At 48.0% G+C, this 11477-nt stretch overlaps 2 protein-coding genes across 2 annotated transcripts; one reads left to right on the top strand and one right to left on the bottom strand.

The window, feature by feature from the left end:
- Positions 1-1179: 1179 nt before the first annotated feature.
- On the bottom strand, positions 1180-2838 carry LOC4800547 (uncharacterized). The gene has a single exon (XM_033377157.1). The coding sequence runs from the start codon at positions 2836-2838 to the stop codon at positions 1180-1182; it is 1659 nt and encodes a 552-aa protein (XP_033233048.1).
- A 4872-nt stretch (positions 2839-7710) lies between these two features.
- LOC6896800 (chymotrypsin-1-like) lies at positions 7711-8696 on the top strand. Its single transcript, XM_015181538.2, has one exon. It carries the CDS (start codon positions 7729-7731, stop codon positions 8641-8643), a length of 915 nt encoding a protein of 304 aa, XP_015037024.2. The 5' UTR covers positions 7711-7728; the 3' UTR covers positions 8644-8696.
- Positions 8697-11477: the final 2781 nt, after the last annotated feature.

Here is an 11477-nt window from a genome sequence, read left to right as displayed (position 1 = left end):
TAAATTGCCCATGGCCTGCCAATTGTCCCATCCCCAAAAGACACATATCTATATGGACTGGGAGGATTATTCTAGGTCACCTGAAAAGGTTCAAAAGTCATTTATTTGAATCTTTATTATTCATTGCTCTATCATAAATATCTGAACAAGGCATTAAGGCATTTGCGTGTGAACATGTTGCATTTGGTTAAAAGGTTTTCCTCGACAGTCGACAGTCGACAGTCGATTCATTTGCTTAACAAGAGCTCATTTGAAATTGAGATGTGCAATGTTGCAACACATCTTTTGACAGCGGTTCGATGCGGACCAAAAATGCATCTTCGGCTGTCGAAATTACACAAAAGTATCTCGTTGCTGTGCCTCTTTCTAATGCAGATGCAGATGCAGGTGTTGGAGCTAGGGCTTCGGCTTCAGCCTCGGCGTCTCTGGCTAAATAGTGCAAAATCGTGAAATCAAATTTGTTCACGTTGCTGTTGCTGTTTTTGGCAGTCGATGTCTATTATTCGGTTTATGTTAATCAAAACGGGCCAACGAATCAGACACTTCTTACGCTGTCCTACCACAGTGCCAAAGTGTAAAAGACAGACATCCCATGGCCTCACTCTACCCCTCTTTGGCGGGACTAGGCCACAAAATTGTTGGTGTTGGAGACTTCTTCTCCTTCTGCATTGTTTACGGCCAAGGTTTTAACATAATTTGGTGCATTTGTTGCGGTTTGTCTGGGACCTTTTTCGGGGGGTGGGATCGGTTCGACTCTGATTTGTTCGTCTCCCATTTCGTGGTGCTCGTCGTGTCGCTGCGGTGTCTTCGTAGGAGGCAATTTGCATTTAGTTTTATTTGCCTTTGCCGTCGACAAAAAACGGAGAGAACAGCCAACACGAAGGTGTAAGTGTAAGACAGTAGGAAACCACTCAGCGATGCCAACAGCATTGTTAACTACTCTACTGTCTGTTCCAGCAGGACCAGGACCCATGGCAGAGCCGTCGTCTTCGTCACCGTCACGAAGTGAAACAAAAAGTTTCCCCTTGCTGTTTGTCTGTTTGTCTGTTCTCTTGTCTCTATTTGCCGAAGGCGGCGTGGTTACAACTACAGGAAACGGGGTAGTCCGAAGTCCATTGTGGCTCTATCGCGCGCACATCACAGCTAACAAATTTCTCCACGTAATTGCCGCGAGGATAATTAAAAGCCCAGCCAGGACTTGGCCAGGGGCACAAGCTGCTCGCAGACAAACACCAACAGGCTAATTAGGACACAAACACCGTAGCACAGAAATACATTGGCCAGGTCCTCGCCGGACAGCGACTGGATGTGGCGCCCTTCGCTGAGGTCGCGTATGTGGAGGCGACCCGCCTGCACCATGTAGTAGAAGCTCCGATCCACCCAATGGTCGAACAGTCCAGATTCACCCAGCTGCAGCATGAAGTGGTGCAGGGTGGGGCGGTGCGGGGAGTTCTCGGGAATGACCAGGGCGAAGGGCACCATTTCGTAGTAGCAGAGGTCCGTGGAGTAGCGGAAGAGGGGTCGAGAGCTGTGGGACTGCTGTTCCGCATAGAGCTGCCACTTGGTGTTCGTCACCGTATAGGCGAAGGAGGTGTTCAGGGAGTTCCTCAGCTGGATCAGCTCCGAGGCGAGATTGCTGAGCCGGAAGATGCTGGCGAATCTCGTGCGCATGTCGAAATCGTAGGCGGCGTACTCGGACCGAACTCCGAAGATATGCAGCTTGGTGTTGGCTAACGCCTGGAAGCTGTCTATGGGCGGATCTGTGGGTGCAGACACTAGCAGACTCAGGAGTCTTCCCTGGTAGTTGGCCGTGAGCAGAGTGACCAGAATCAGCCAACCCAGGGCCTGGAGTCGCCTGTGGCGCAGCCACCGCCCTCGCAGAAACTCGTGCAACAGCCACAGCAGAAGCAGTAGCGTGAACGTCTTTGCGGGCACGGTCCAGGAGAACACCTCGCTGATTTCCAGCTCACGTTCCATGGGCAGCATGGTGCACCAACTGGCACAGTGCACCGGATAGGCGTACTCGTGGTAGCGGTCCAGGTAGCGCATCGATATGGGTTGCACACTCGCTGCCACATCCACCCGGCCGTCACTGGCCAGGTCCAACATCTGGATGTGGCTCAGGGTCTTTCCCTGCACCGGCTGACCAATCATCTGCAGATGAGCATTGTGTTTGCGGGCGAATTCCACCAGCATATTCCACACGTAGCCTAGAATCTGGGGACGACCCTGCTGATCGTAATAGAGGAGGGTGTTCGGCTCGGAGAGGTCCGGCATTGTGCGCAGTTGATAGCCATTGAGATTCATCACCTTATCGGGGTATAGGTTTGAGATCGCAGAATCCGATCCAAAGAAATGTTTCCTCAATGAAAGCCTGGGATATGCATCGAAGCCGTACACAATCCGGGTCTCCTCAAAGTTACTCAAGACCACATCGGCATTGATCATCTCCATTCGAAGGCAGAACTCCAGAACCTTCGCGACCAACTTGTCGTCGTCATGATTCGCAGCCAACTCGATGAGCAGCCAGGCCTGTCGCAGGTAACGCAAACTATTGGACAGTCCTCTCAGAAGATCCTCCCGATGCACGCCCGGCAAGCAGGCCAGCACCAGGAGTCCTTCGTTGAGGAGCCCGTTGAGCTGAACAACAGTTCTAACCGAACGCCAAATAAACAATGGTATATCCGAGGCTGCGCCTGGGCGTAGATATTCCTCCAAGTGGCAATCGCTTCCGTCGGGGTTGTAGTAGAATATGGTCCTCAATTGCGGACTGCGACTAAGCAACGATACAAGCCGAGTGTATAGTCCTTCGGTGAGAGAACTGTTCCGTCGCGACATGTTTGAGCACTGACAACCGTCTGACCTCTTCCAGGAATGGATTGGGGTAATTATTTACTTAAAATAGAAGTTGGCTTGTTCCGCTGCCGACAAAATGGGAACTTCGTTTTCCACGGATTGAGTGACGTTTCCCTGATTTAATGACCCCTATACTATATGGAGCAAAGGACGATTACTCATTAGACACGCGCCAGCAAAAAAAGGTGCTGGCCATAAAGGACATTCGATTGCAATTACAGTGCAACCAAAACAATTTTAAATTTATATGATTTAGCATTAAAAAATATCTATCGATCTAACGTATTTGCAGTAAATTGAGAAAAAAAATGGGATTGTAAAAACAAACACACCTATATTTAAATTAAATATTCGATTTCATGTAAAAACAAAGTGAAATTATGTAGAATGACTTTGTCTTAAAATTATATGCATTAAAAAATTTGTTTTTAAATATAATAAACTTAAGTCTGTAGGAAATATATTTGATTTAAATATGAAAATATCCAATTTGAATAGGATACATCTTTTAATTTACCACTCTCGGTCAAATACAATGGTATAGATATTCAAATCGAAGTAAAAATAGTCGGGGCAACTCTGGCAACTTAAATACTATATCTATATATAGATACATGTATCAACACACAAGCTCCAACTATTTATTACCCCTGTTCCACAAATACCCTGTACCGATGTCACTCCAATTAAAAGTTGTTCAAGCAAACATTGACATAGTGGGCAGCGAGCATAGCAGAATACAACATAAATTCAATCTACCCCGTTCGGCAAAGAGTCCTGTACATAGGACTTGAATCCTCCCTGGCTGCCGTTTCCATGTGGCTGGCCTGCTCAGGGATATGGAACGGAAACTTGTTGTTCTTTTCGATTTGTCAGCGTTTTTAAGGGCTGACTTGCATACTCCGGCTGGCTCTGAATACAATGAAAATGCAACCGGACAGAGAAAAAGGCAGCGAATTCAAGAGGCAACGCGCCAACGCTCGAAAGCAAAAGTTGCGTCGCTCACAAATTGTTGCAGTCCTGACCTGTCGCCAATGTGACCCAAATAAAAAGCCAAGAAGGTTTCAGGAGAAACATTCTCGACGGTCTGAATACCCCAACAAAAATTGTATACTCAGAACAGAACAGAACAGTACTAGTGATGAAAATATTCCAGATCACAAAAATATGTAATAGAATAAAAAATGTTGAATTTCCTGGCACAAGTTTTAGAATAAGCAATAACGATGATAAATTAAATGATATCCTTCACACTTCTCACTCTTTCCAATTCTATGTTATATTTCGTATGATTTCAATACCTTTTTATTCATTTATTTCTTTATAACGGATACACCTACCGGGAGTAGAAATTATTGGGTATCCAAGACAATTGCTGGCCATCGCAACAAGAAACCAGCGTGTTGACAATGGTCAAATGTTCGGGCCAAATGTGAAGATGCAGCTGGGGATCTTAGACCCTCGAACCCGAACCCGACCCCACCACCGCCGCTCGCATACCAGCCCCATGGATTGTTTGTCTTCTCCGCAGACTCTTGCATACATTCGTACACCCACCAGAGATGCAGAGGCCGGCTACTGCAGCAGATGCACACACCACTTGCTGGCCCCAACTCTGCACAAGACTGGCAGCGATGTCCATGTCATCATCATCATCATCATCTCTGTTGCTGCTGTTGTTGTTGTTGTTGTTGTTGCTGGTGTTGTTGTGGTCGTGGTCGGTGGACTGTCTGGCACTTGTTTTATCGTCATTTTACAAGCATTTTTCATAAATTACAGTTTATTGTTGTTTGATAAACGGTCAGCGGTGGGCGCTACTTGTATTTTGTGACCAGCAGCAACCGCTGCAGCGGGCGACACGCAAATAAAAACCCAAAGAAGAAATTATTGTAGTTTTTTATTGTATTAACATCATTGTCATACCCATCGTCATCCTCATCGTCGTCGTCGTTGGCGTTGCCACTGCCATTTGCCGTGTTCATGTTCGTGTTTGTTGAACGGTCTTGATAAGTTAAGCGTTGACATCTTTATGCCCCTGTATCTGTGTGGGCACTAAGCAACCGAACCCCAGCCAGCCTCGATCCACCTTCTTCTTTTTGACCATAAGAAGCAGTCATCGTAAAATTCACATAAGCGAAGACCAAAAACTTTGGGTGACACAATTAAGTATTTATGTATTCCCGAAGAGCCTGAGAACTTTCGACAGATGAGTGTTATAGGATTCTCAGACATTCGAGGCGAAAAGAGAGAGAGAGTCTTAACAACATAAATGATTAACTAGAAATAGAAGGTATGCCTTTTTCCCACTAGGAGGTGCTACCGTTCTAAGAATCCTCCTGAGGGAATGCTTTCACTTTCATTTGACCAAGGAGTTCTGGCGGAGTGCAGCCGGAACCCCCCGCCAGGTAAGAGTGGCGCCTGGTCTGGCGAGCGCTAAGCAGTTGGAAAAACAAAAGATACGAACCGTAACTCACCCACTTATGATTTACGAGCCGAGAGTGGAGCCCGCGGGGGCCTTTGGCTTTTGGCGTGCAAATTACCAATGCAAATATGCATCCGCAGAGTGTCTATCGAGGGACGAGTGGTGGTAGTGGCAATGGAGTGCGCAGAAGTGGGGAGATGGTGGTGGCACAGAGATTTGCATAATTTTATGGCCACAAATTCCACTTAAACAACTTAATTAGATTTAAAAGAGAGGCATTGAAGGCACTTAAATAAATAAACAAAATTCGAAAATGGAGAATGGATGGCACGTCCCTTTGGGGCAGCTGTCGTTTATTTATGTATCTGGCCAGCGCCATTTTGGCCAAGTCAACTAACTAAACGATCAAGTGCTCGCTGGAATGGGACTTATCTCTCGGAGTGGACCAAACTCAATGGCCACAAAACTGGCTGCAAGCTGCAGCCGCCTCACCGCCTCCGCCTGGACATGGACTTGGATGTGGACTTGGACCCAGTCTGATGGGGCATTTGGGCGGGCGGGGCAAATACGCGTTCGTCTCCCGCTCTAATGGCAGCTAATCTAGTTAACAGTTTTTCAATTATAGACGATTTGGTGCGGCTGATAATAAATGCGATAAAACATATTTCAGGCCAACGACGCCAATTCCCCAGATTACATCAGCCCGCCGCCCGACGCGGCCTGGCCGGGCCGGGCCGGACGGGCCTGGCTTGGGCGTATTTCGGCTGCAATTGTCAAAACGATTTGGTCTCGGCCGGTCTCTCATTTGTTAGGCTCATGGTTATTATTAGCTGCGGGCGCTAATTGATTTGCCAGCTTGTACGAGTACGTACAATCCAAATGCGAATCATTAAAAACTTAATTAACGGCCTCGGACCGAACCGAACCGAGCCAAGCCGGTCTCGGACCGCCCTTTGATTCGATTCGCCCTTTAATTACACATTCTGGCAATGGTATATTCCATGTTTTGATTTCCCAATTCAATTTCAGTCTTAGAAAATCTAGCATATTGAGAAATCCAGCCCAGCGATGGCCAAAGGTGCCGGCAGCGGCAAAACAATCATTTTTGGCAACAAATAAAATTAATGAGCTCCGAGCTGGCAGCGGACAAGAGCAATGCAACGACGACAACGACTAAGACTGCACTGGTAACCCAGTTCAAGTGGCCGGCCAAATGTCAGGAGTTAGGCATTTTCTGACAAATGTGCCACATGGCAACGAAACGAGGCAGGGGTACGGGCAGGGGTACGGGCGGGGGCTACGGCGATTCTTTGCCAAACGAAAACGAAAATGAAAATGTTGATGGCAAGGCAAATGCAGCCCCTCCCGAAAGGTGGCCCGGCCCCGTCACAGTCACATCATAATGATGCCCTCAATCCGTGTCAGAGTGGCATAGGCGAGGTTGGGTCCTTAGCCCAAGTCGTGCGCCGCCAACAAGGAATATGTCAGAGGCTGAGGCTGAGGCTCGGGCCGGTACGACGTGTGCCCGCTTAGCAAACATGGCCCGAACCGGCGGAACCAAAAGCGCCCCCTCTGACGAGCACTTAAAATTTAGCTAATGCCCTAAATGTGGGTCCATTGCCATTTCTGGGAATTTACGATATTAAAACTCTTATGTGCCGGAGAAGAAAGTTTGATTAAAAGTAAATCAAATCATTTGAGACGTACATTGTATAGTATAAGTGTATTCAGAATTCATCAGATTTTCCCCGAATAATTCCATTTTGTGTGGTTTCCTCATGCAGTTCTGTGCGGCGGCGTGACAGCTCTGGGCCACGAGAAAACCGCAGACTAATGTCGAAAAATTTAGCATCGATCTGGCTGGCATATGACCAAATTTAGTTCGAGCCGGCGGCTCTTCTGCTGCCATGGATTTCAAAACTATATCTCTCAGAACGAACTCGCCATCCATCGATCTCACTTGGCTATCCGCAGCAGCAGTCGTCGCTGTTGCTGTTGCTCTTGCTGTTGCTGGGTTGGCCTGGCAGTCAATAAAATTATAAATGCCACTTATTAGACCGAACCATTTCTTGGCAACGCTTCGCTGCCTCGCCTGAGCCTCGCCGCGATTTGATGTATGTAAATATAATGAAGCGAATATCGGGCTAATTAAAATAAATTCAGGGCGTGGCGAGCTCTCATGCCGTTTGTAATTAAATTAATTGCGAGCCATAGCCCCGCCACAGCCCCGTTGCTGTCTGGCGTTGCATAATCTGGAGCTACTGCCTCCTGGCCGTTGGATGCGGAACTGCTGTGGCTGCTGCTGCTTCCAAGCACTCCAATCCATGAAACAATCGTTCTGCAGCGAATGGAATCGGATGAAATGATCAGCTAATTTGATAAGAAAGAGAAACCAATTGATTTTCCATATCTTTTGGGCCGTGCCCTGTCGTTCGGCAGTCAACTGCAGAATGCCCAACAGTCACCAGTCCGTGTCGCTGTTACTGTTCGCGTTGTTACTTGCCTTGAGTGGACTGCAGTCCTGCCAAAGTGCCAAATACCTGCAGTCGCGGGTCATCAATGGCGAGGATGCGGAGGTGGGACTGGCCCCCTACCAAGTGTCCCTCCAGATAGGGGGCTTTCACTTTTGTGGCGGCTCGATTATTACCCCCTTCTGGGTCATATCGGCGGCACATTGCCTCATTGAGCACACGCCCACCGTAGTGGTGGGCGTCAGGGATTTGTCAAACGCGTTCGATGCAATGCGCTACAAAGTCAAGTACATGACTGCCCACTGCCGCTACGAGCTGGACGTTCACGAAGACGACGTGGGCCTGCTCAGAGTGACCACGGCCATTAAGTTCGGACAATTTGTGCAGCCCATCACCATCGATTGGCGGCCAGTGGCGGCGGGCTCAAAGCTACTTACAACCGGCTGGGGCGCCACCTCGTACGTCGAGATCTCCAACGAAAGTGCGCCCATTGAGGAATATCCCCAGATCCTGCAGAAGCTTACAATGACTGCCATCTCCCTGGAAGAGTGCCAAGGGTATTACAAGAACAACGACGGAACCGGCGGCGTCGACTATGGCGGCCTGTGCGCCTTCTTCGCCGGTGGCACCTGCAGCGGTGACTCCGGAGGCCCGCTCGTCCTCAATGGTAGGCTGGTGGGCGTGGTCAGCTATGGTCTCGACTGTGGCGATGATATACCCGACGTCTTTGCCTCCATGTGGATGTACTACGACTACATACAAACAATGACCCGGGACTGTCTCTACCAAAACTGTAAATGCACGGAGCCCATGATATTTCCTTACGACCAGCTCTACACCGATACACATAAAGAACATTTGTATAGGCATAGAAGAAGAAGAAGACTGTCATAATCAAGGCTGAACGGTATAAATACGAGTATTCGGTCACAGTATGAAATAATTTACGCAGTCGTTTCGGTACATTTATAGTAATCTGGTTACCATTACGGACGCGATGGTTGGGGCGGGCTAAACCTGACAGAAAGACGCCTCCCTTTAACACTTTCATTCTAGCCCCAAAGCGCAGTCTGCTCGGCAGAGCAGGTGTTGAAATGGATCTGCCAAGATCCACGATCATATGAGCTCCCCGTTTGTATAACACAACCAGGAAGTCTATGACAATTATAAATCATCTTCGTCTAGGCTGAATTTCTGCAGCTGTCATGATGAGCACTTCACTTAACAGCTCAAACTCTGAATCAGACTCGAACGGGGGCTCCAGGTCTGAATCAGACTCGAATGGAATGGACGGGACGAGACTCGACTCATACGCGAAAACAGTTTTAGCTGCTCATTACAGCAGCAGCAACACCCACCCCAGCAGCAGCAGCAGCAGCAACAGCAACAGCAGAAGCAAATGGGGCAAGTCAAGTGGTGCACAGGGCGTCCTTTATTCGCCCTCTCCCCACTGCAGTGGGGCAGCTAACTGGATTCCGTTTTGTGTTTTGTGGCTTAGATAACATTTCTGCGATGTCAAATTTCTGGACATGCAGCGAAAGGTTCTTAAATTAGAAAAGCGTGTGCTGGCAATTCTTTCTTCCAAAGTATTTTCACATGTTTACTGACTCTCTGAGCTCTGGCTCTGGGTCTGGCTCTGGCTCTGGGTCGTCGTGTCGAGTAGTTTTTTGTCTATTAAAATGCTATTCCGACTGGAGTAGTTTAGTTGAACAAGGGGCAGAGACAGAGGCATAGGCAGCAGCAGCGGCAGGCAGCAGGCAGCAGCCGCCGAGTCGTAGTCATCATCATTTCGAGTGCTGAAAAGCATTTTTATGTTCTCGTGGCGTCAAGTGCCGCAGCGAGCAAAGGAGCAAAAAAAGCAAAAAGCTAAAAAAGCGGAGCTGCAAAAGTTGTGCGCGGGCCAAGAGGGCCAAGCGGGCCAAAGCCCAAAAACAAGAACAATGTTGATGATAATACTAACAACAACAGTCAGCCACTAACAGCAACTGCCTGCAACTGCAACAAAAGCAAAGAAAGCTGTGGGGCCGAAGCATTGTATACCCTTGGAGTTCGATTTGCAAGGATTTCAATATTAGTTTTACCATTAGTTTTACTTTTTATTGGCCAGACCATGTCAGATATATGTATTGAACTATATATTTATGGAATGCAGACGGCCTTAAAGCTAATCTAAAATTTGGAGTTCATAAATGAGTTATGACCTTATCAAGTCGAAGCTACTTTCTTCTCTGAATTGCAAAACATCTGCTCAAATTAGATATACTCTCCGCTAAAGGGTATAGCAACCACTGTGGCTGCAACTGCGCGGCGTGCAAATAATGCAATTTGTGCAATGCGCCATCACAAACGTGGGAGTCAAAAAATTGTAGAGTCTGAGGCTGAGTCTGAGTCTGAGACGAAGCTAGAGCTGGAGCTGGAGCTGGAGCTTGGCTGCCTCATTTTAGTAGCTTCCCCACTGAGCAGCCGGGTCTTAACTACTGTCAGTCATACTCGTACTCGTAGAGCCGGGCTCTGCTCTGCAGTGGCTGTGTGGCCACAGCCGATGGCATTCTTGGGGGCTGCCTCCAAACAAATAAGTGCATTTAGTGTTTAACAAATGTTCGCTTTTGCGCTGATGGCGATGTTGATAAGAGCGGCCAGAAATGAATTAACAGTCATAAGCATGGGGCTTCTGATGACAACTGCGATCCCCCAGATGACAATTGATAGTATATGGTACTATATAGTACCCCTGCCCCCCTAACGAGATATGATGATGATGATGATCGTTAATGAGCCCGAATGTTTGGGAATGGAAAAATAATTGAATTGAATGTCTGGCAAATGGAATGGAAATGAATTGCAATCTATGTCCAGGTCTACGATCAGATTCAGGTCTTAAAGCGCATGGAAACGGGGGGGAGGGGGCCATAAAAACAGAAAACATTGCTAAAGCACCGCCCACGTCGGTGAGTGAGGAAAATTTCACCTCGACTAATGCAAACACACTTGAAAACCTGCAGGGGCAGCACACTTGGATGTGGAGCAAGAGATCCGCTTTAAACCGAGGCTGGAGGCAGACAAACGAGCAGCGGTAGGACCAGGAGCAGGCGGGTGTCTCTTTGGTGGGTTTCATTTAAATTAAATTAGAGCTGCCAGCTCTCTAACTGTAACAATGACTGATGCACGCACTAAAGGCTGACAGGCGAGCGGTCCATTGGGCCAACGGGCCAACGGGCCAGCGGCAAATGGCCAACTCATCAAATGGCAATGCCTGGCCATCAATCAGCTCTTTGGAAGCTGGGAAGCAACGTGCTGCATACGTCCCTGTTCCTGGCCAAGGTAATTAGCAAACTAGCCTGCTGCAATCAATACAAATTGAAATGGAGATGGAAATGGAGATGGTGGATTGAGATGGAACCGAAGCTAGATGGCTCGATGGCTAGATGGCTAGATGGATGCTGATGGAAGTACACATAAAGAACGGAATGGAGCAGAGACAGAACCAAACCAAACCCGACCGAAATGGGCCTCCCACTCGAAATAGATATCTGTTTTATGGCCTGTCGCAGGTGTCAAGTAATTCGTCATGGCATGTGGCAGGTCGCCACAGTCCGGCTACAGATCCGTTTGCATGCAAATTAGAACAACTTGGAAAAACACACGACTCTCGAGCCGATGCTGGAGCTGAGACTGTGGCTAAAAACTGAGGCTGAGGCTGAAGCTGAAGCTGAGACGGAGGCTGACAG

Source organism: Drosophila pseudoobscura, chromosome 2 (genome assembly GCF_009870125.1).
Source record: "Drosophila pseudoobscura strain MV-25-SWS-2005 chromosome 2, UCI_Dpse_MV25, whole genome shotgun sequence".
Classification (NCBI taxonomy): Eukaryota; Metazoa; Arthropoda; class Insecta; order Diptera; family Drosophilidae; genus Drosophila; species Drosophila pseudoobscura.
Note: the sequence above shows the minus strand (reverse complement) of the source record. Positions and strands in the feature narration are given on the sequence as shown.

Excerpts from the sequence above, each read along its gene's own strand:
- LOC6896800 (XM_015181538.2), top strand. The coding sequence starts at position 7,729 with ATGCCCAACAGTCACCAGTCCGTGTCGCTGTTACTGTTCGCGTTGTTA.
- LOC4800547 (XM_033377157.1), bottom strand. The coding sequence starts at position 2,838 with ATGTCGCGACGGAACAGTTCTCTCACCGAAGGACTATACACTCGGCTT.